This window comes from Branchiostoma lanceolatum, chromosome 14, assembly GCF_035083965.1.
Source record: "Branchiostoma lanceolatum isolate klBraLanc5 chromosome 14, klBraLanc5.hap2, whole genome shotgun sequence".
NCBI lineage: Eukaryota > Metazoa > Chordata > Leptocardii > Amphioxiformes > Branchiostomatidae > Branchiostoma > Branchiostoma lanceolatum.
The window spans coordinates 4671671-4695537 of record NC_089735.1 but is presented as its reverse complement, the minus strand read 5'-3'; the positions used below and the strand labels follow the sequence as shown (position 1 = coordinate 4695537).

The 23867-nt window shown below is 44.1% G+C and overlaps 1 protein-coding gene across 2 annotated transcripts; it reads left to right on the top strand.

The window, feature by feature from the left end:
* Nucleotides 1-301: 301 nt before the first annotated feature.
* LOC136448896 (uncharacterized) lies at nucleotides 302-23840 on the top strand. Of its 2 annotated transcripts, XM_066448594.1 has the most exons (29): nucleotides 302-652; nucleotides 1044-1074; nucleotides 3926-3988; nucleotides 4482-4522; nucleotides 5441-5519; nucleotides 5987-6104; nucleotides 6398-6573; nucleotides 7337-7558; nucleotides 8433-8618; nucleotides 9293-9444; nucleotides 10034-10175; nucleotides 10846-11022; nucleotides 12341-12531; nucleotides 13531-13702; nucleotides 14181-14465; nucleotides 14651-14767; nucleotides 15230-15346; nucleotides 15474-15566; nucleotides 16869-16982; nucleotides 17775-17804; nucleotides 18427-18540; nucleotides 19043-19156; nucleotides 19568-19660; nucleotides 20274-20300; nucleotides 20693-20806; nucleotides 21328-21444; nucleotides 21985-22077; nucleotides 23056-23169; nucleotides 23527-23840. In XM_066448594.1, exons 1-29 carry the CDS (start codon nucleotides 581-583, stop codon nucleotides 23532-23534), a joined length of 3372 nt encoding a protein of 1123 aa, XP_066304691.1. In that variant the 5' UTR covers nucleotides 302-580; the 3' UTR covers nucleotides 23535-23840. The 2 variants fall into 2 exon arrangements, with proteins under 2 accessions (XP_066304691.1, XP_066304692.1); XM_066448595.1 differs by lacking the exon at nucleotides 20274-20300.
* The last annotated feature ends 27 nt before the right edge of the window (nucleotides 23841-23867 follow it).

Below are 23867 nucleotides of genomic sequence, written 5' to 3'. Positions count from 1 at the left end.
TAATTGTGATCTTCTCAATGTTTTATTTTGTGTATCGTCGTCATGGGACTGTCACTGTTTTCGTTTGTTTGTGAGTCAATTGGAGCAATATTGCCGTGTCGCCCTGATGCCGCATTCCTACACGCTCTTCTCGCATCTTCCCAGGAAAAGAATGATTACCCTCGCCCCGGGATACATAATTCCTCCCGACAGCCTTTGCGTCATCTTACTATGTGGACGCATCTCTTATACAAAAAGGGCACTATGGGTAAAGCTAACATAAGGAACGTGGTAAGACAGTCCGTCTGGTATAAAAATCAAAAAATAAATCCTACAAACCAGAAAGAGACGGCAAGAAGTCAAGAACAGGCCAGACGTTGAGAAGACTGCTTGAAAACTGAAGTCCCGTTATTTTTTGTAGTGACTGCTGGTGTGACATTCACCAAAGAAGAGAAGAAACAAGAGCAAAGGTCGATGAGATCAGTCTATTTATTTTCCTTAGGAGATTTATCTTGATATCGACAACTGCACGCAGGTGCAAGCTAGGGGCTCGGGGAATCAGACCTGACAGAAAGCTGTTGACTCAAACGTCGCTGCCAACATGGAGGCACTGAAAGTAGCGCTGGTCGCATTGCTGTTGACAGTTTGCAAGGGATCACCTATTGATCATGAGGTAAGACACTAGCTTTCATTAGAAAGGTACTTAGAAACTTGTATGAAAGTTTTTTTTTTTTTCGTTTTTGAGCGTTTTGTACCATGAATTTATAACTCTTTTTGGCAGACTGTTATCAGCTTGTTTTAACGTAACCATACAACATATGGAAAAAATGAACGCCTGACAATGGATCATATTTTTGCAACCATTACCAGACATACCCGGCATTTACTACTTTTGATAAATCTCGATTTTTGTGCAGTGAGTAACCATGTACTGGCGGAGCACACCGTGGGAATTAGCGCTTTGAGGTGTTTTTTGATAGTCAATAGTTAATCATTGTATTTGCCAAGGCTTCATGATCAAGACTTTTGGAGTGTGTCTGATCCGGTTGTACTTTTATCTACAGAAACAACGACTGCCGAATCCTCTGTTACAAAGTAAGTCCGATGTTGTTATAGCAATAATCTTTATTGTATGCCCATAGGGTTAAATGCCAAACCAAACGTGGTCTAATGGATGTAAAGTGTCAAATCCTGGAACATTAAAATACTATATACTAGTGTACCAGAACATCATATACTATGTACTAAAACACAATATATTATTGTTGATCTATACACCTAATAGTTTCTTCTCTCTTTTAGAAACACTTGGGACATGGTTACGTTTTTGCCCTGCCTTTCTGTTCTTACATCGTCGTCTTGGTTCAGACAAACAAACTTTCTACTTCATAACAAACATTATAGAGAACTATAAGCAATCGGGCTTTTACTTTTCACGGTATGGTATTATTTAGTGAAGCACTATCATTGTAAGAAAATGTTTTACAACCAGAAAACATGGTGGAAAGGGGAACACTTGACGTACTAGAGGTGTCTAAATGTGTACAGACACTGGACAGCCGCCCGCAACAGAACAAACACTTTTTACCGTCGCGGCATTTAGAATCGAAGTGCGCTTTGCCTTGTTGACTTTCTGTTTGCTTTTGTCCATGCTGTACAGCGCGTTGTCGACAAGCCTTTTCCGCGTGTTCATAACTCATCAAACATGGCGTAATGATAGTAACTCACGGTCGCGCTCAGTTCTCAAGCGTACGGTTTAACAAGAACACCGTATTGAAGGCTGACGATATCTAGACCTACTATTGCGCGATCAATGTCGATCGTTACAGTCTCCTCCTCAATTACCTAACGGCATTTCAATAAGAGCATTACGCATATGTACAGAATTATATTTGTATATGTTGTAGTACATAGTAGAGTACAATGTAGAGCTTAAGATCTGTACAGTGTAATGCATCATCGCTAGGTCACGTCATGAAGTGTGTCCCAGGCTGTTTCTAGTGCAGTCTGGTTACAGACTTCGTCGCAACAAATAGAGAATTGCCACTGCCACCCCTTTGTGCATCAAAGTGCCTGGTGCAAAAGCTACTTTCAGGACATTGAAAGGCCATATCAACGCACGCATTGTCACTTTTCCCTTTCCAGTTGCCAACTTATCTACTGTGCGTTAGAGTGCAAAGGCTCCAAATATACGGCGCGATTTGTCAACGGCAGAAGTCTTTTTTCTTGTCATGAGCTCACAGAATCGCTGATTTTGTGCCAGCAAATGCAAACACGACTCAACACGGACCTGGGTTCGCTGCCCGCTGCGACATTCACACTAGTTATAAATACATATTTTTCTTTAGCATATCGTGACTCATTTCAATGCATCAACAGCATAAAACGCAACCTTTGAAAGACCAGACCTACACCTGTGTACGGAAATCCGTGTTTTCAGCTTCCTGGCCATTTCACGTGATAAGAGGTTCAGGCCTGTCAATCTTGCTTCTGCTAATAGCAAAATAGTAGACACTACCGTCATGATTCGGGATTAAAAGACTAGCGAAGGTGCTCCCCTAATGCCTAAGTTGTGCTTGCCCCCGCGGCGTTCCGACACCTTAATTATAAAACAAACACTGTCCACTCGGAAATCAGTCCTAGATAAGCCATGTGCCTGTACCGGAGTTTGCAGTGTAAATTTCAAGCCAGACGAACCCCACCGGATCTTGCTGGTCTAATGTTTCGATACGTCGCTAGGAAACGCACGCCTACTCATCTCAGAGTTAAGTGATGGGCAAACTTGTGGTGTGGTGATAGGAGAGATAGTGTAAAAAAATCCTGAACTTTTTTGTCAGCATAGAAAGAGATGCAAACACAAGAGAAATAATGGTCTCTAATGGCCGATGTATTGCCTATGTCGACAATGGTTAAATGCTTGTCAAATAATATATCAACCATTAAATAAACTGTCCCGGCGCTGCCTCTTCCATCTGACCTATAGCTTCAATTTTCCTTCAAAGATGAGGACGGCGCGCGTTCAACTCCGTCTCGTAAATGGTCGTCGCCATTTGAAACGCTCGTCCCCAGATCTCTGACCAGTCGATACCATATCCGAGTGTTTCATAACTTTTTTTGGGGGGGGTGTATTTTTTTACAGCAGATTACATATCAAGTGCAGTTCATTTTCCTAACGCTATATTTCAAATCCATACTTGACAAGGGGCTGACAAGAAACGACACGTATATAAAACAACATTTCGATTACAAATGTACCACAGTAGCGTAGTATCGTGATGAATGGTAAAAAAAAAAACATTGAAAAAAGAAAGAGCACCAGCTCGGTTTACAACCCGAGTAAGGAATCCTAAACCATATTGGCTAATCGACTACGCCACGAAACATCAGGTATATGTACAGAGGGTGCTAATTCATTTTAGCTACTAGCACCCTGGCAGAGGATATTCTTTTATAGGGGAAGAACCCTGGGTCTTCCTCCCTGTTCTTTAAAGTGACGGAGCGCTCAGCGTACTAATAGTACTAGTAATGCACGTAAAAGGGCGACGACCGTTTCAAATGGTGACGACCGTATACGAGATAGCCTGGATACCAGACCCCCAATCTCTAAAATATATATCGATATATATTTCAGAGATTGGGGGTCTGGTATCCAGGCTATATACGAGACGAAAATTAGCGACCTCTTTCTTGGAAGCGCCAACATAGTGTAATACAATCATGTCTAGTGTTCTATCAGAATGGTTAGGTTTCATTCTGTACTACGTATGAACATAACGAAGGCGTTCAGCTTTGAAAATAGCATGATATGATATATAATAGAAACACAGCAATTACCTTCAATCCATGATAAACCTTCTATAGCGCAGCATACAAACACCATGTAGATGCATGAAGACGTTTATTAGAGAAAAACATATCAAGAGCTAATGCCCTTTTGTTTGCATAGGCGACAGTCTTTTGGGTCAGTATATCCTGATGATTATGGACCACATTTTACAAGCGAACCAAGGTAGGAGGCCATATTGACGATGATCATGTAACATTGTATAGAATATAATACTATACGTTGAATGATAAATATTAATTCAATCTATACAACTGGAATACAGTATGAAATTATAAGAAGTTTCAAGTGTTCCCCTGGCACTTTTCAGCAGTGACAATTTCATACTGTAATCCAGTTGTATAGATTGAATTAAAACCTTATGCTTCAATTTCCTGAATGACGAATATCACAAACGTAAAAGTACGTTATACCAAATAGATTAAAGACTAACTTAAAACCTCCATGGTTATACCATGGAAGCACTTTTTGTATAGATTTCTAAGTTACGATAGTTGATGTTTTCAACGAAGTTGATAGTTTCCCCATCTAAATGGACTAATTACCAACCTTTAACATGAAAAGATACACCATCAAGTGATATGATAAAATCCGTTCTTGTAGATCAGCTGTAGACGTCACATTTGTCCTGTCTCATTTATTGTGTTCCTGTCCTCAGGTATGGACCTGTTTGAGGGTGATATCAAGGGCGTCGATTGGGTAAGTTCCTGTTTGATACGTTTTGCAGTCACGTGATTATGACGTTAGCATTGGCCGCCATATTGGATGGTTAAACCTGAAAGTTGCCATGTAATCTGATATTCATATACATGCATGTTGATAGGTCAGACTCTCAAAACTTTTCTATGGTACCAGGTGCAAACACAATCTTTCACATGATTTTATCCTGCAATTTTCTCTATTTGAATCATTTACCAACATCATGATTTGTCAGTCGATCTACCCTTGTGTCTATATACTTACCCTCCAACTCATGTAGTGATAGTCCTCTGCACGAAATCTGCTCACTAATTTTCGCGCTGCTTCTCTTCTCTTCTAACGCTTACTTGTTAGGAGAGAACACATAGGAATCGCGTAAGTACTGAACATGGGAAAATGTGGAGCTATAAATCTTTGGTGAACCATATCAAAGCTACTTGGTATCTTTTTATTTCTTTACGTTCGTAATAAGATAGAGTAGATGGGTGGGGCGGGGTGACCTTACAACTTCCAACTCAGAGTGTGTGCGTGGGGCGGATGTGACGTCAGAATTTGGCGTACTACCTTGTAAATGTGGCAATCTTTGTTTACGCAACACAGTTCCTATATCTTGTGGTATCGAAGTTACGGTGGGGATTATGTGCTTTCTGGTATCTTGTAGTTTTTCCAACAGATGTTTGCCTTCTTGAAACACATCTGTATGTTACCTGACCTGATACATACACCAACACCCACCCCAAAGATATTATAAAAATGCCCCCTTATAGGCATAGTTAATAAATGCCAAACCAGTTTAGCGTTATCATGGCTAGCCATATTGCCTTGCTAAATGCCACTTAACCAATGAACCTCAGCACTTCTGGATGACTTTGGCTATTTCTGTTATTAATGTTATCATACATGAACTCCATTCCACAGACTACAAGGAACGCTATCCGTGACAGGACTAAGATCTGGCAGACCAGGGAGGTGCCGTACAGCATAGACCCGTCAGTTTGTGAGTGTCGAATCTGTTAGAAATACTCTTGCTTAATCATCGTAATCAAACACATCATGCTATCATGATTAGAACTTAAAAAAAGTGGGACTTTTCGTCTTCTTCTGCTTCCAAAAAAAGAAGTCAAAACCAGGTTGTCTAGATACAGCCAACACTAATATTTGAGTAGTCTATAGTTGCAATGGTGTCAATCACTGTCCTTGTCACATGTATGTCTCCTGTGTTTCTACGAACTTCCAACTAGCCTTCGGACATGAACTTGCAAATAAATTTTCTTATACAATATATCGCCTTACTACAAGTGTAGTGTCCAAGGCTTTACTTGAGAACAGAAACTGCCGGTGTCCGAAAAAGCCTTGGGATGCTCTAGAATGGTCTTAAAGAACCTTGTCCTGCCCCCTCCTACCACAACGACACGGCAAAAGAGCGCCTTTCCATGCCTGATTGAAACCCCTTCGATTCCACAGCTACTGAGGCGCAGGCGGCCATACAGGAGGCGATCCAGGAGTTCCACACCAAGACATGTGTCAGATTCAGGCAGAGAACCACGGAGACAGACTACATCCTCTTCAAGAAAATCGGCGGGTGGGTTTATTATAGTTTGAATCTTTGTTTATTAATGAGAAGCTCAAATCGGCCTGCAGGCCGCCTTTTATTTTGGTCATGAGGGAAGAGGGAAGCGTCAGACAAAATATGTGAAAGTGAGTGAGTGAGTGAGTGAGTGAGTGAGTGAGTGAGTGAGTGAGTGAGTGAGTGGGTGAGTGGGTGAGTGAGTGAGTGGGTGAGGCAGTGTGTAAGGAAAGATTGGACTAACTCACGGTGTAGTTGTAGAAGAAGTTGTACACATGTCTGAAATATTTTTTTCCATGTGTTTCTAGCTGTTGGTCTAACGTGGGTAAGACTGGCGGTATGCAGGAGCTGTCTGTGGGAGATGGGTGCGAGTTTAAGGGCACGGTGGCTCACGAGATGATGCACGCTCTGGGCTTCTGGCACGAGCAGTCCCGAACTGACAGGGACACCTACATCAACGTCATGTGGCAGAACATTCAGGATGGTAGGTACTCACAGTGTGGAGACATTGTAAGAGAGCATATTGGACTCACCCCCCCTGTTTATATTTATAGACTCTTCCAGGGACCTCCGAGGAGGTCCCGGATATAGCCGAGTAGAGAGATAAATAAAGACCTCATGGCATGAAGATGTCCTGTCTGTGAGTGCTCCTTAAGCTATCACCGGAGATTCACCTAGGGGTGGGGGACAGGCCAGAAATGGTCCGTTACAACATCATGGTAACGTTAAGTCTAGGTGAAATGTGTCTATCTCAAGTGTCCTTGGAAAACCTAATACCCATGTTAAGGTCCTTTGTGTAGTAGGCGTTCTTTTGTTCAAAATGAGAGATGAAAACTCTTTAAAATATAACGGTAGTCTCACATAGCCTTTTTGAGGCCGAAATAGATAAATTGGGGCTTGTGTGGAGCCATTGTAGCCTTTTTGAGGCCGCAGTGGGTCGTTATTCACTGTGTCTAGGGCACAAGTTATTCGAAGGCGTGCCTTTCATTCCACCATCTTTAATATCCCCAACTGAAGCCAGGCTTCTATCTTTACACCTAGATGGAGTGAGGAGAGTCGTGTAAAGGGCCTTCCCGGGGGCACATCATTGGTGGCATGTCAGGGGATTCGAACTCAGAATCTCTAGATTCTGGCGGCAAACACTCTAACCGCCACGCCGACATAACGCCACTGTAAACCTCTTTAAAACCTTTTGTTGTTGATAATGACAAATCCAAAACTGACAAAGCGTTCTTCATGCACCCCAGGGAAGGAACACAACTTCAATAAGTACTCCCAGGACCAGGTGGACACCCTGGGCATGCCATACGACTTCGGTTCCATCATGCACTACTCGCAGTTCGCCTTCTCCAAGAACGGCCAGCCCACCATCACGCCCAAACAGTCCACCGCGGACGCCATCGGCCAGAGGGACGGACTGAGCGACACCGACGTGCAGAAGATCCAGCTGCTCTACAGCTGCTCAGGAGGTGGGTTTTTTTTTTTTTACTTCGGTTTTTGACAGAAAAGGACGACGTGGCACTTGCTGCACTCAAATTTTTATAACTTATATTAACAGTATCACGTACAGATAACAACATACCCATTTTCTTATATACCTGGACGAAGTGAGGAAAGTCGTGTTAAGTGCCTTTCCCAAGGGCACAACATCGGTGGCGTCAGGTGGATTCGAACTCGGGACCTCTTGGTTCTGGGCCGAACACCCTGCCGTTACGCCACATGACCCCACGTGGGTATTTTGGCGACGCCAAAGAGGTGGAGTCTATGACATAGGCCCATTTTACACACAAGTTTTTGGAGTCGACTCGGGGCTTTTGATTTCTACTTTTTGTCGGGGTTATGGGGTGGTCTATTGGTCTAACTCAGAAGCATTCACACTCCACTCAACACCAAAATTGTACATGTGCAAATCATCCGGCCAACCAACCACGAACTTAATTGTCTGGAGCAACCACCTGGCCTCAACAACCACTTTTGTTTCTTCTTTTTTTATTCTGTTTAAAAACCTTGACCAGTTGAAATGGACTGATTACTAGTTTTTTAAATTATTTTTGAAATCATTTTTATATATCATTTATTCAAACAGACATTAGTACATAGCACAACAACATATTTATAATTTCACAAATATACAGTTATATATTGTTACAGGGGCCATTCCCATTGGCTTCTTGGTTAGGGTGTGCTCCCTAGTTACATGGTGTTAAAAGGGCCATTCCCACTGGCTTTTTTGCCTAGGACTTTTTGACAGGTGTGTTTCATTCCCCTCTCAATAGCCACTTTTGCTCAGTCCCTTGCGTGGTTGCTTAGACCAGGTTTGACTGTATATTTCTCTCCTGTCAGGTGGCTCGGGAGCGACCGGCACAGCTGCCACCACCGTCACCCCCAACAACTGGTCCAGCTGGTCCAGTTGGAGCGAGTGCAGCCTGGACTGTCAGAAGACCCGCCAGCGTTTCTGCACGGACGCCAACAGCGTCGGCTGTGAGGGGGACTCCACGGAGGTGGCGGAGTGCCCACTGCCTTGTTTCCGTAAGTGCAGCTTTATATATATCAGCATCATCATCCCCAGATAACCCCTCGAGGGGGGATGAGGTCCTGGGCTTAGGCGGGCAGGCCTCCAGCCTGGCACGGAAAGACCCAACGGTGGGAGCCGTCACAACCGCGCTAGGCAGGGCATTCCACTGGGGAATGGTACGGGGAAAATATGAATATTTGTTTGTGTCTGTCCTGGCGTTGATTGTTTGAAATTTGAGATGGTGACTTCCCGGGTGCGCCCCAAAATTATAATTTTGATTTATTTATCTATTTGTCATAGCTAGTTAAGTTTTGTTGACAATGCTGTATCGTTTCTGTGATGATGTCAGACAAACAAACAAACTGACACATACTTTATAAAGTATATCTAGTCCTAGGGATGGCCCTGTAGCTCAACAGGTAGCAGCCTCAAAGCTGAGCTCCTCGTTCCAAATAGTTGGTAACTGGTAGACCACAGTTCATTCTTTGGTTGGGGAGATCCCAGTTGGGGCTGCACCCGTCATTCGGAAGGGACATAAAATGAGGGTAGGTTAAAAGGGAAGTGCTAGCAACCCTTCCAGTTAAATACGCCATGCTACTGAAACAGCAAGGAAACTTGCTACTGATAGACCACAAACAGGAACATCTTGATAACTAGATGTTGATTTTTTCTCTCCCCGGTGTTGTAGCCGTGACAGCTATAGGATGTTGGGTGGATAACCTGGGGTCTCCTCCTGTACCGTCCATGGAGAACTCGGATGCTAGTCTGGCTGACAACTACCGAACCCGCACCAGTGCCATCAGGAAATGCGCTGATGTCGCCTATGCCCGTGGCTACCAGGTACATCTCATCACATAGAGAGAGAAATATGTTTGTTTTTTCGTTTTTCATTTTCCGGATCTTGGCTCTTTTTCTGCCGTATGCAAGGGTTACATTTATAAACCGGTGCCCAGTCGGGCAGTTTGCTGAAACGATAAGTATGATATAAGAGACAGTAAAACACAAAACGTAGGAAAAATAGTGAAGAGTATGATTTGTTCATCTTTCTTGATACCCTATTAACTTTTGTTCTTGCAAACAGCGCTAGCACGGCCTGGACCCGGTTTAGTATACGGTATTCGAAACTTCGGCATATCATCGTATATGTATCCCTTAGTTTATACCAGGTATACAGAGGTAGCTGTAAAGAGCAGAAATTGGCCAAATAGACAGATAACATGCCAGAGGAGTCAGGGGGTGGCAAACTGAACGAACTGTCCTACTAACTCCTCTAGCATGTTACATGTACCTAAATATTTGGCCAAATTCTATACCTCTGGAGTCTGCTAGAGGCTATATTTTCCTGACAATCCTGAGTTTCTCGGTGACTTACACTCAGACGTTACGACTCTTTGGTGCTTATTGGTCTCGCCCTTTGTTGCTTTTCTAGGTACTTGCAGTCGGTGACAATGGCAAGTGCTACTCCAGCTCCAACGCCCACAACACGTACATGTCTCTCGGTCCGTCCGGCGGCTGCAGCGCTAACGGCAGGGGAGGAACCAACGCCATCAACGTGTACTCATTCTCTACAGGTCGGTATTTTGATAACCATAAACGCTCGTTTAAGCGACACAGTACTTATTTAGCCCTTATCCTCAACACTCTCCAATGCTATGGTTCCAATTGGAAATAGGGACCCGGCCGGCCAGTCTACAGGCTGATTTTTGCACCCTCGGGCGTGGCCACTACGTCACTACCGGGCTATTTTTGGGCACGGTCGGGACGCTGGATTTTTAACTCGCTTTTAAGATCAACCAGGGACCCGGCACAAAAGATGCCGTAACCTAATCGCAAAAACACCAAGAGGTACCCCCCATGATTTATTCAAATCATACTTTTACACAATGCATCATATTCCAATTACAAAGTCAAGGGTCACACACATGCAATTTTGGTCGCTGCACGGTTGTTCAGCAATCGCCTTCTAGTGGAAAGGAAGGTTAAAGGAAAATAGGGGAGATAAAAAGCCAGAATTGTGGAAACGAAGCTGATTGAATTTGAGGCTACGGTCTAGATAAGCAATATTTGTTTTTCACAATCCTCCGAAATTGATTGTGAATAGAATAGACTAAAATTAAGAAAAATAGACTAAAATCAAGAAAAATGTTTGAAGTGTTGTTGTTGGAAGGGGGGGGGATGACTACACCACTTTTTATGTCACGGGTTGAACTGTATTTTTATGCCTGTAAAATCGTCCTGTAGGAGCGATCCCCGGACAGTGGGGTGAGTGGGGCCCATGGGGGACATGCACCAAGACCTGCGGCATCGGCACCCAGTACCGCTACCGCCAGTGCGACAACCCGCCTCCCACCAACGGCGGAACCAACTGCCAAGGGAACAGCTTCGAGGCGCAGTTCTGCAACACACACGAGTGCCCAGGTGATCTTGTCCACTCCAATAAAGAAACTGTGTCAATTTTGAATCTCAAACACCGAAGAAAATAAAGTCCACTTCATCATTGTAGAGGATACCATGTACGCTAATGATAGAAATATCATATTTAGTTATACACAAAGTAGATCCCCTCATTTCAGATATATGAGTAGCACTGGAAAATGAATGTTCCTGATGCGTTTTGACAGACCAACCATAGCTGAACCCATAGAGCTGTACATTTTCACCATTACTAAGATGTGAGAATTAGCCGGAGCTTAAATGTTAGACTACAATTTTCGTAACAACATGTTTCTGTTTGTTTTGGTTGTTTACTGTTCTTTGCTCGCAAAATGTGCAATAAAGGTCTGCAACCATCCATTAACAGCTCAACTGTAACCTAGATCTGTCAGTTACGCTGTAGCTCGTGGCCGCTGTCGCCATGGCGAGTAATCACGTTGATAGTCCACGCGTCGGTGGTCACGTACTTTTACAGTTGGCAACTTGGCACAATTAATCACGTTGGTTTACGTACAAGGTACCATTGTTTAACGATTTCTGTAACGCAAATGTAAGTTGTATAGTCGCCCTCCTGGCAACAGAGATTGCGGCAGGTCAACATCACAATGGTTGATGACTTGTGGATTCCATGGCGTGCCAGAGAGGCCATGTTTATCACATACACCATTGTTCTTAAACGGTTAATGTTTGTACTCATTGCCGGGAGCTAAAAGCATGTTTTTCTCGCGACAGTCACAACACACGTGTCGGTCTGGAAAGGCATGATTAAACGCGTGACCGCTGACACAGCAATTAATTTGAACTACTTTAAACGAAGAGTATATTCTGATAAACAATCTCGGCACAAAACGTTCGGGAACCCAAATTTGATCAATCAGTTCTCAGTTGTTACTCTATCAATTCTATGGAAATATGCAATATTGAAACGTCATTTTATTACCCTTCATAATGATACCAAATGTGCCATAATTCGCAATGCCTGCACAACATTAACCCAGAGTTGACTGTGCAAGTGAGTTCGAAGACAAGCGTTTCGAAATTCCACTGCTAACACAGTGTCTGCAGGGGAATTTGGGCACTTTTTGGGGGCGACTCACCAATGATTGTTGCACAAGATAGAAAGCGTGATCATAACAAATGAGGTATCACTTTAAAGAACAAATATACAAGCTTTTCAATTATATAACACCATATGCTTATCATTAAGTATGATCAAGGAAAATTTCGGCACTTTTTTGTCCTGGTGCTCAAACTATGAATGTACAATTTGATATAACATTTCAAATGTATTGCCTTTTTTTAGCCAACCCCGTGTGCGGTCCGCCCGATCTGACCGGCCCCAGCGGAGAGATCAAGCTGGTCACGTACCCGACCCCGTACGACCCTGACCTGTCCTGCCGGTACAGCATTGACGGCCAGGGGCAGCCCATTACTCTGGAGTTCCTGGATCTGGACATCGAGTTTGCCTCCAGATGTGTTTACGACTACCTCAAGGTAAAGACTTTACACGAGAAATGATTGTCTGCTCTACAAGCTAAATGCCTACCAGCACCAGGGGTCTAAGTATAGCGCCGTCAAAATTAAATGCCTTCATTGTTTTATCATCTGCGACGGCTCTCTATCGTGGGTTGTCCCTGTAGCTCAGCTGATAGAAGCCTCACAGTTGAGTTCCTGGTTCCAACTAGTTGCTGATTGAGAGACCCCTGTTCATTCCTCCGGAGCAGGACATCTCGGTTGTGGCTGGACCCGTCATTTGGTCGTAGAATTGGGGTCCCGTGTTCGAGGAGTTGCCTCAAGCACGTTAAAGGGAAAGGGCTAATAACCCCTATCTTAAAAAACTATACCCTGCTACTAAAACAGCAAGGAAATTTGCTACCCTATGGCTAGGCCCCACAAGGGTCTGAACGAACGAACGGCTCTCTACTGTCCATGGTACTGAAAAGGTCATCAGGTGATGTCAGTTTCAATATCGTGGATAGAAAACACGGTTTGGTATCATGTTACTATAGTTTTGCCGATTCCAAAGTTGCTGCAATGTCAGTTGATCATCACTCGTTGGGAGCTCATTTATTCGCAAGCATTGGTGACGTGATAGTTGACCGAGGAAGGATCTATAAGAATAGAAGCAAGCAAGCAAACGTATCCAAGACTCAACCGTCCTCCTTTAAGACAAATATGTCAGTTTGTGAGCATCTCTGCCTTTGGACCAAGAGACCGAGAGTTCAAATCCTGGCTGTGTCTCTCACTTGACATGCACGCTACTGGAAAGGGTCGTTGTTTCCTTAGGACGAGACGTTAAGCCATGGTGCATTGGTCATTGTTTTTGTTGAAAAGAGCTAGAGGAATTTTCCAGGTACAGTGCCCTGTAAATACTGTATACAGTATCTGTCTTCTCTGTCACGACCAGTGTGAAAGAGTAGCTCTTCATTGAGCTAACCTGGTTCGAGATCACTTTGACTTTCAACCCCGTCATGTGTTTGTTGACGTTCCCAGGTGTTTGACGGGACGTCTGAGTCTGACGCCATGTTGGGAAACATCTGTGGCACCACGTCCCCGGGAACAATTACGTCATCAGGGGACAAGCTCTTCCTGCTCTTCAAGAGTGACGATTCTACCAACGGCCGGGGCTACAGGATCAGATACAACATCCTTACTCCAACACAAGGTAGGCAACCTGACTCTACAGCTACGGGGATTGTTCATTGATAAATTACCAGGCCGCAACCCTTCAACTACGACAGAGGTATTAGTGTCACCAAAATGAATCTACCGATCGTGGGTGCCATTCAAACGACGATGACAGAACAAAAATGTCTAGACTATGCATGATGTACAGAATGACCAATAAACTGGTCGACGTACCGAGTATTACGTAACTAATACCAGCTCAGAAAAGAACAAGAGATAGATAGTCAAGCCTTCAAGTACCAGAGTTATCAACCTAGCATTGAAGTTTTCCCCGGCAAGAACCATCGTAAAGTGGAACTCGTTGCCACCAAGAACTGCAGCGTCATCCACATTCGATAGCTTTAAACAAAGCTTGTAGCTAGATGTGCAAAGGGAAGGTGTGACAGATATTTCATTGTAATACAAACAACCGCGTCCCCACTATGATCAACTAGAGTGTATTTCTTTCAAAACAGCAACGACGACCACGCCGAAGCCAACGACTACACCTCGTCCTACAACCCAGACCACCACTACACCTCGCCCTACAACGCAAACCACCACTACACGCCGTCCTACAACGCAAACCACCACCACACCTAAGCCTACAACTACGCCTCGCCCTACAACCCAAGCGACCACCACCCCTCGCCCTACCACACAGACTACAACCACCCCTCAGCCTGCTACAACGCCAAGGCCCGTCGCCACCACCACAACCACCACGCCTGCTCCAGCCCCCACCAACCCCACCACCTATGGTGAGCTATCGCCATCATTACTTGAAGATAGAAATAAAATAAAAACTGTTGACGTACCAATATGATGAGCTATTTTACTTCCGAATCTTGAATGAATAGATGACGCGTTTCTAAGTGTTTTTAAATGTCATCATATGATCTCAAAGCAACATGACGTCTGTGCTGTGTTTTTCCTGCTTCCACAGTTGACAGTTGTCAGAACCTGAGCCCCCTGTGCGGTGCCAACCCCGGCTGGCCAACCTTCGACATGTGTAACACCGACTACGTCAGGGACAACTGCCCTCAGTTCTGCGGGTTGTGCAGTAAGTACCAGATACGTTTTTGTAAAGGACAATTGTGTTCCGTCCTCGTTCAAAGCGACGCATGGCTGACTGTATATTGAATGTAGAGAACTCAAGATAAAAGGTAAAAGATCCCTGCTTGAGGCCGTAGGGGTGGTAGGTTTCCGCTGTGTCTCGGGCACGGTATTGGAAGGCAGAGCCCATCCCTCTCCTTCCATCCTCTTTTACCTCCCTGACCGAAGTTGGGCACCCATTTTTACACCTGGGTGGAGTGAAGAAAGTCGTATTCAGTGCCTTTCACAACGACACAACGTCTAGCCAGGAAAGCCAGGGAACGAAACCGTGTCCTCTAGATCTTGTGTTTGCGCTAGCTTATCCACTCAGTCATTCGACGCCACAAATTCAAGATATATAGGTCTTTTTACTGGGTTAGTGCTAGGGTATTGAAAGGTAACATGCTGGATTAGTTCATATTTTTTTCAGCATGTGACAATAGACCCTGCTACAATGGAGGCCATCGCGGTGGGAATCCGGACAACTACGGAGAGAACACGTGTGACTGTAACTGTGTGGATAACTGGACAGGCCCGACGTGCCAAGGTAGTAATATAGTCCCTATATATACATTTAGAAACACGATGCAAAATCGATAAGTGAAAGTAATTTTTTAAAATCAAAATACCATGGTTTTATGTTATCTTTGCTGATATGATATTTTCATTTCCAGTTTGCAACCTGCAGTGTTTGAACGGAGGTGTTCTGGACCAGTCCAGCTGCACCTGTCTCTGTGCGGCCGGCTTTGATGGGGAAACCTGCGACGGTAAAGTCTTCTTTTATTTTCGTTATATAAAACAAACAACATGACGCGCTCCTACTGCAAGGCAAACGACTTATCCAAAAGTAGAGCCCGTTGTTGACGTTGCCTTACACCACCAAGGATCATCCTTGAATAAGTATTTCTAGTACTGAAAAATTTATTTTTCTTAGGCACTTTGACCATACTATTTGAAATAAATCCATCTCAACCGATATCTTTAACATCACAAAGAGACGAGAAGAAGCCGAACCTATGCATTGGAGTAGTTTTAGAACCAATGTTTAAGTTAAGTATTAGAAGTCCTGTTAGTGTCATTATATGTACTTTTGTATCTGTATGCCTGTTGGGCATGAATGTACAAAACAGGTTGATACACGTTTCCCCATTTCATACACCTTAGCAACACAGAAAAGTTCATATTTCTAATGGCTTTAGACAAACCATCTGTACCTACGTTTACACCATTACTGAGAAGCGAGAAGAAGCCAGATTCACCTAATTATTAGACTACTGCCAGCTTGTCAGTTTATTTATGTTTATGTGACGTTTTCTGTTGTGACCTGTACTGAACCCGGTGGGTATATGTGTACAATATTGTACGCCCAGTGTTGGAGTACGCCTGCCAAGTATGGCACCCGGGACTGACTGTCGCAGAGTCGGAGTCGATTGAAAGGGTCCAGAAAAGGGCATGTAAGATTATCCTTGGCCGGTCTTACACCAGTTACAACTCAGCCCTACAGACACTCTCCTTGACACCGCTATCTCAACGACGACGTGAACTCTGCCGAAAGTTCGCACTGCTTATGCTAAAATCCCCTGTCTTCAGGAACTGGCTGCCCCCTTCTCGCGGTGACATCAGCACCAGAGACACTAGACAGAAACACTTATTGGCAACCACCGGGACAAAAACAAATAGATTCAAGAACAGTCCAATCCTTTATATGACCCGTCTTTTGAATGAACAGTGGCATCTAAACTTACGCATATGTTCATTGTTGCGAAGAAGTCTTGCCTTTACACATTAATGCAGACCGTTACTGACCTGACCAGTTGTTTTAACTGCTTAATTGCCTTTTAGAATCATAATGTATCTGTCTCTGCCAATTGAAAGTATTATTTGTATAAGCGGTAAATAGTTAGTTTTTGAATACGACCTGTACAGCAAGTACGCAATTCAGCCAGTTGGCCGCTATGTACTAACTGCTATGTTGTTTTAGCAATAAACCTTTCCACTACTTCTACTACTAATATAGGTCATCATCATCATCATCATCATCATCATCATAATCATGTCTATCCATGCAGAACCTTGCCGCGACAGCAGTGCCCTGTGCGGAGCGAACCCCGGCTGGCCGAGTGTGGACGCGTGCGTGCACGGCTACGTGCAGGACAACTGCCACGCCATGTGCGGTGTCTGCAGTACGTTATGGCTATCACTTCGTTCTTTATTCAAGTACCAACCTTGCAGACATACAAACGTTAGCCTGGATGACGTTGATATTTACAGTAAAACATAGACTAAACACATATTTACACACACATACACACACACACACACACACACACACACACACACACACACACACACACACACACACACACACACACACACATGTGTATATATACATCCCTGACATGACAGCAGCCTATTATTGTGTACCGGATTCTACGTCTGATTGTACAGTCTGATTGACTGGTGAAGGAAAGAGTTCTGTTGTCTTCTTGTTCTTGCTGGGGGGTCGCGTAGGGGGTGGTCATCTTGAAGCATTGGTCTGAATTCGAATAGTTTGACAGCTATCACTTCGTTCGTTTCTTCGTTCTCACCCTTCAAAGGTAGCGCCTAGTGGCACACAGGGCAGCACGTTTCCTTTCTGTTTTAGTGGGGTATATTTTTACAGGGATTGCTAGCCCATACTCTTAAAGGTGCTGGAGGCACCTCATCGAACACCAACCCTCATTTTACGTCCCATCTGAAAGAAAAGTGAACCCCCAACCGAGATGCCCTTCCCAATATTGAACCGGGGTCTCCCAGTTAGCAACTAATTGGAACTGGTGGCCTAACAGTTGAACTGCAGGGACATCCTATGGCTATTACTTATATGGGAAGTCTGGGGACTATTTGCATTTTAGAGAATCGTAGCTTTTCCCCCGAATATTTAGACATTATCTGACACTATCTAAACTTTTTGTATTGATCTTTGTTCTTTCCAGACCTCGCACCTACACCAGCACCCACCGGAGGTAGGAAACGACTTGGTAGATACGTAGAATATGATAGACAGACAAATAGAGTATCATATCACAGACTTGGTCATGAAAGTGTACTGTGGAATCCACTTGCATACTTGGAGGCAGTCGTGTATTATGTACCCTGATACAGATTCCTCTCTTGTGTGAGAAGTGAGGGTTTAAGCATTTAAGGAATTTCTTTCTTAACCGCAAAATAATCATTACTATCTTATGGTGGTATTTCTGCATACTCAATTTATGCTAATGATGTCTGAGCAAAATCATGGCTCTGGCTTTTTTTACGTCTTCTCGAGACGTTTTGTTTGTCCTTCTAGCTCTCTGCTGGGCCCACACTGTTGGGGTGAACAAGTCAGAGCAATCCGTCTGATGGAAATCAATAACGAAAACTCTACTATTAAAATCAAAGAACCCACAAATTATAAAAGAAGTGGGCGAATTCGTATTCCACTGCCTCAAAAGAATAAGTCTAACCCAACAAAACTAGCACCATGTAAATTTTAGAATGGAGCATAATACTAAATGTATCATTGTTATATGTGTCGTTTGTACATGCAATTAGCCCCTTGGCCATGTATTTGCAATAAACTTTGTAATTTGTTCTCTATCATTCCAGCTGCCTGTCAGAACAAGAGCCCTCTGTGTGGCGCTAACCCCGGCTGGCCTTCCATCGACTCCTGCAGGACCGACTACGTCATGGACAACTGCCCGCAATTCTGCGGACTCTGCTGTGAGTACTCCTGACACATTTTGTGACTTTCGTTACCGTTTGAAGTAAGACGTTCCTGACATTAAGATTTGCCACATAAGAGGTGCCAAAGTTTGGCACCTTTTATGTGGCATGCCTTAATGTCAGAAACGTCTTACTTCAAACGGTAACGGAAGTTACAAAATGTGTACATTTAAATGAGAACGAGCGATTCTTCACCCATTCGAAAAATAAGAGCGGTGTAATACCAATATTCATTTCCTTGTAACTGCTTCTTAAATATGGTACCTGGAGAAAGACATTAGATAGTAGCAAGATACTTTTTAGGCCTTCTGTTTTGAAATTTGTTTTTCATACAAATTCTTCACCCATTCGAAAAGTAAGAGCAGTGCAATATCAAAATTTATTTTCTTATAACTGATTCTTAAAGATGGTACCTTGAGAAAGACCTTAGATAGTAGCAGCATACTTTTTTTGAAAGCCTTTTTTCTTTAATAATTATTTTTCGTGCACTTGTATTCAGCTTGTGGGAAGACTTGTGCCAATGGCGGGACTGTGGCGGGAAATCCCAACAACTACCTGGAGCACACGTGTGACTGTAACTGTGTTGGGCTGTGGAGTGGAGACCTTTGTGATGGTAGGAAAGGACTGATGATCTCTAACAAAGCAGTGCTGGCGTGACATATCGGTTACGAGCAAGTTCTGAAATGTTCTAAGTCACGAAATCGTGGTAAATCTGTTAGACACGTCTTGACTAGTAGAATATAATACCATAGACTTCGTTATGAAAATATACTGTGGACTCCACTTACATACTTAGAGGTAGTCTTGTGTTATGTACCCTGATACTAGAGATTTTGATGTATCAAATCTATGAAAAAGTTATGTCGTCATTGCAGCACAGACTCGCACCATGTTCCCAGTGCCGCCATGAAACAAATGACAGAATGTGGAGAAACGACACATTTGGAACTAGCTTATAAGTAAGATACTTTCGATAGTTGTAGTCTCTGTCACTTTGCATAAAGAACTTTTGTTTCATTGACAGAGTGCACAGTGCAGTGCTTGAATGGCGGAACTGTAGACCGCTCTACCTGTACCTGCAGCTGCCCACCAGGCTTCAGCGGAGAGAAATGTGAAGGTAAGCCGCCCTGTTCCACATTAAACAGCGGCCCAATAGCTTACAGCATTGCTGCTGCCACCAGTGTTTAAAATGCAGATTTACGGTTCGGAATATTTTTTCTCTTGACGCAAACACACAATCCATATTGGGGTTTGTGTATTGAGGGGCGCCTGAAGCCTTCCTTCGGAGTTTTCAACGACAACCGTCCGACGCTTTGATAGTCGTGAAGGCAGCTGAGCTATGCTAGGAGAAAGCTGTTATCATTCCCCCATCTTCCTGCTCTGCTCCAAGCTTTTGAAGCTGTCATCCCTCTGTCGTGTGTGCGTGCGTGTGTGTGTGTGTGTGTGTGTGTGTGTATGTGTGTGTGTGTGTGTGTGTGTGTATGTGTGTGTGTGTGTGTGTGTGTGTGTGTGTGTGTGTGTGTGTGTGTGTGTGTGTGTGTGTGTGTGTGTGTGTGTGTGTGTGTGTGTGTGTGTGTGTGTGTGTGTGTGCGTGTGCGCGCGCGCGCAAATAAAGCAACCCTGCCTGCGTGGCCCGCCTCTCTCTTCAAGTGCACAGATCCAGCATTACCCATGTGCCACTTGTCTCACGATGATGACCCGCTGTCTCTTTGTCCCCATACTATTCCCAGGTAAACGGACCCATGACAGTCCTACAGGTTGGTTATCATTATTTCATGTCTTCTGATGATATGTGTTGACCATACTTTCCCATTCTCGTTACCACAAGTATCCTACCCAGGCTCGGTCTCCCCAATCCCGTGCGGTCATTCTCGTGATATTTGTGTTCTGTCAAACAAACTCCTCTCAGTTATGATCCCACAGAGACGGTTATGCACCTTACTGCCTGTCTTGAGTCGTCAGTCGTGCTATTATGACGTAGGGGTTACCGAGCACACTTTTCATAGACATGTACATACTGTGTAAAAAGTGTGTTTTGGGTCAAGACATTCCTCTCAGAAAGAGGCTTTAACCCACCAACATGGCGGACGCCAAATGACGTCACTGTCACGTGATTGCAACGACATAATTTTTATGTCCCTTCCCGCAGAGTCGTGTCAGAACGAAAGCCCCCTGTGCGGCCGCAGCCCCGGGTGGCCGTACGTGTCTCAGTGCTCCACAGACTATGTCAAGGAGAACTGCCAACAGTTCTGCGGAGTGTGCAGTAAGTATTTGTGAAAAATTCGTTACTTTGAATTTGGTAAAGGCAAGCTAACCTAAATAAAAAAAGACTGTTTGTACACAACACGAAGCTGGTGTGTTACGCCGAAGTGCAGCTAAACCGGTTCTATAGATACAGATGCAGATACAGATACAGACACAACCAAGTGTTTGATTCAACCGACGTTTCGGTGACCGCATATCTTTCACCTTCCTCATGGCATTTCTGATTGGTTTATATATAGATATATCAATTTTGAGACCTGTACGCAGCGATACTTACAGCTGCAGTGCAATGTGAACCAGTCAGAATTGCCCTGAGGAAAGTGACAGACGGTCACCGAAACGTCGGTTGAATAAGACACTTGATTGTGTATATATAGCCTTTTTATTCAGTGACCCACCAACCTGATGAAACTATTCACGGACAACTAAACCTTGCAGGATTCAAGTTCATAAGATTGTCGAAATTCTTCGTGTCTTCCTGAATTCAAAGTACTCAGTGATGTCTACGTTATTTCACAGGCTGCAGTGCTACCCAGTGCGCCAACGGGGGTACCCGTGGCGGGAACCCGGACAACTATGGCGTCCACACCTGTGACTGTAACTGTGTTGGACTGTGGAGCGGACACTCCTGCCAAGGTAATTCTTCCTTCAGTTCTATGGCAACCACTGTGTCAGTGGCTTGATCTACAATATGCAAAATGTAGGGTGTAAATTTACACATTACCGTTAAAGCGTTTCCGGTTGGTGGTCTCACTCTTTTGGGACATAACGATTTCTGTTGTGTGCACAGTTACTGTTGAACTTAGAACGCTTCATAAGTACCAAGGACAAGTAGGCTGCGGAACTCACTCCCAGCCTCGGTTTTCTATGACATTGCAAATATGTGAACACTTTCAAAACTTCCGTTAATAGAGTCCTCCTAAACTCTTCCTAGGGTTACTTATATTTTTATATCAACATAATATTTAATACTGCTATAGAGGTAATGAAATGCGGATGACAAAGCGATTTCGAGGCAAGATTGTGATTTTACACGTTTATTCTTTGTTTTACTACAATTATGATTTGTATTATTTGATCTCGTGTATGAGCCGCTCTTCATCCTTTATGATGGCAACAACATGTTCTTGTTGAACTTGATTCTTAAAAAAAGCAACACGCCATTTTCCTTCCCAGAGTGCAGCGTGCAGTGTGCTAACGGCGGCGTGCTGGACCGCTCCACCTGCACGTGTCAGTGTGCTGACGGGTTTGACGGAGAGACTTGCACCGGTGGGTATGAAATAGGCATGCATTAACATTAATCCGACGCTTTATTCCCATATCAGTCATTATCCAAGGAAAACTCTTATTTTCCTTCCAGCGGCCTTGGAAGAATGCCCTAAAAATAGCAGTTTTGGGGATAAAAATTGCTTTTAGTGACGGTTTTCACTAAAAATGACGTTTCCACAGAAAATATCAAATTCGTCGGAAACATTGAATCGGCCGAAAAAGGATGTTTGGAAAAGCGCTATTGCTTTTTTGGGAACGAGTCAGGTCGGCCCGGAATTGTAAAAAAAAACTCCGAACCGAGACCATAAATCCGCCACTTTGAAAAACAGTTGGTTTGGCGGCGCCCCCTCTCCTTCATAAGAACATGGGAGTGAGTCCCTCGAAGCGCACACGAGCGTACCCGCGCTTGGAACGGCTGCCCAGGCGCCGCTCCGACCTCCGAGAGCGTCCAGCTGCGGTTGGAGTTAGTGGCGGTGCGTTTGCGGGGGATGTCCTTGGTGCTGAAACGGGAGGTCCCTAACCCATGCCGTGTGGGCTAAATAGAAAGGCCGTCTCGGTGAAGAGTGCTTTCCCTGGGCCATCCCGACGCCGAAGAAAGGGTGGTAACATTACAGGTTTCCCAAGGTGGTTTAGTAAGCGCTAAGCTCAGGCGCTTCGATGTGATGGCCGTGGGTGCTGACCCAATAAAATGTGAGAGAAAAAGTGCTTGGGTACGTTTGCAGGTAAACTTGCTAACCCGTGCGGGAGAAAGTTACCCTGGACTGCCAGAGATCTGCGGGGCTAGCGGGGCAATGCGGGGCTACCGGCGGCCAGATGGTGTCGCTCTACGGGGGAAGTTGCTAGCGGCCCCGCAGATCTCTGGCAGTCCAGGGTAGGAGAAAGTTGACCCGCCACCGTGTGCGATGACAAAAGCTATCTAAAAGCGAAGTTTTACGAGTGAGAGGTAAACTTTTGTATTTGTTTTATTTACCTGTCCAGAGCCATGCCAGGACAGCAGCCGCCTGTGTGGTGCGAACCCCGGATGGCCGAGCTCTGACCTCTGTTCTATCGATTACGTCAGGGACATGTGTCATGCCTTCTGTGGCATCTGTGGTTAGTATATAATATCATGTCATATATCGTATTGTATCATATCATATCATATATCGTATTGTATCATATCATATCATATCATGTATTGTATGATATCTTATCGTATCGTATTGTAACGTATCGTTTCAGGTCATATGATATCGCATATTATACCATATAATGTAGATGATATATATACAGTATATACATCAAATCATACTCTAACTTCCCCGCAGTTTCTGAGTTGATAACAAACCCGTTGCAATGTGCAAATTATGGAAAATGTGTAGCCTCTTTTCAGTGGACAGCATCAATAAAGATATGTTTCGGCCTGGCACGAAGTGTTAAACATTAACGCATTTTTTCTGACATCCTCAGTGCCATGATGGTGAGTCCGGATGGAAGCAGAGATTCGCCCACTGGCCCAGTCTTCTGTGGACATTAACGCCCTAGACTTGCACGTGTGCTTTTGCCTTATTTTACAAATTGCACCTTTCGGCCCTTTTCCCATGACTAGTCTGGGACCATCTTTACCTTCTACAAATGACATGTCAATTGAGCTGAACATTAGACCAAGACTCTGCCTATGAGTGTAGATATCTTGGACATTTTCGTATCAGAATTTATCTGTAACATTTCATTATCATCTCAGGATGTAAGCTAACTCGTGAAGGAGGAATCCCTCCCTTGACTGGCTTTGTCACGAGCTAATTTCAACC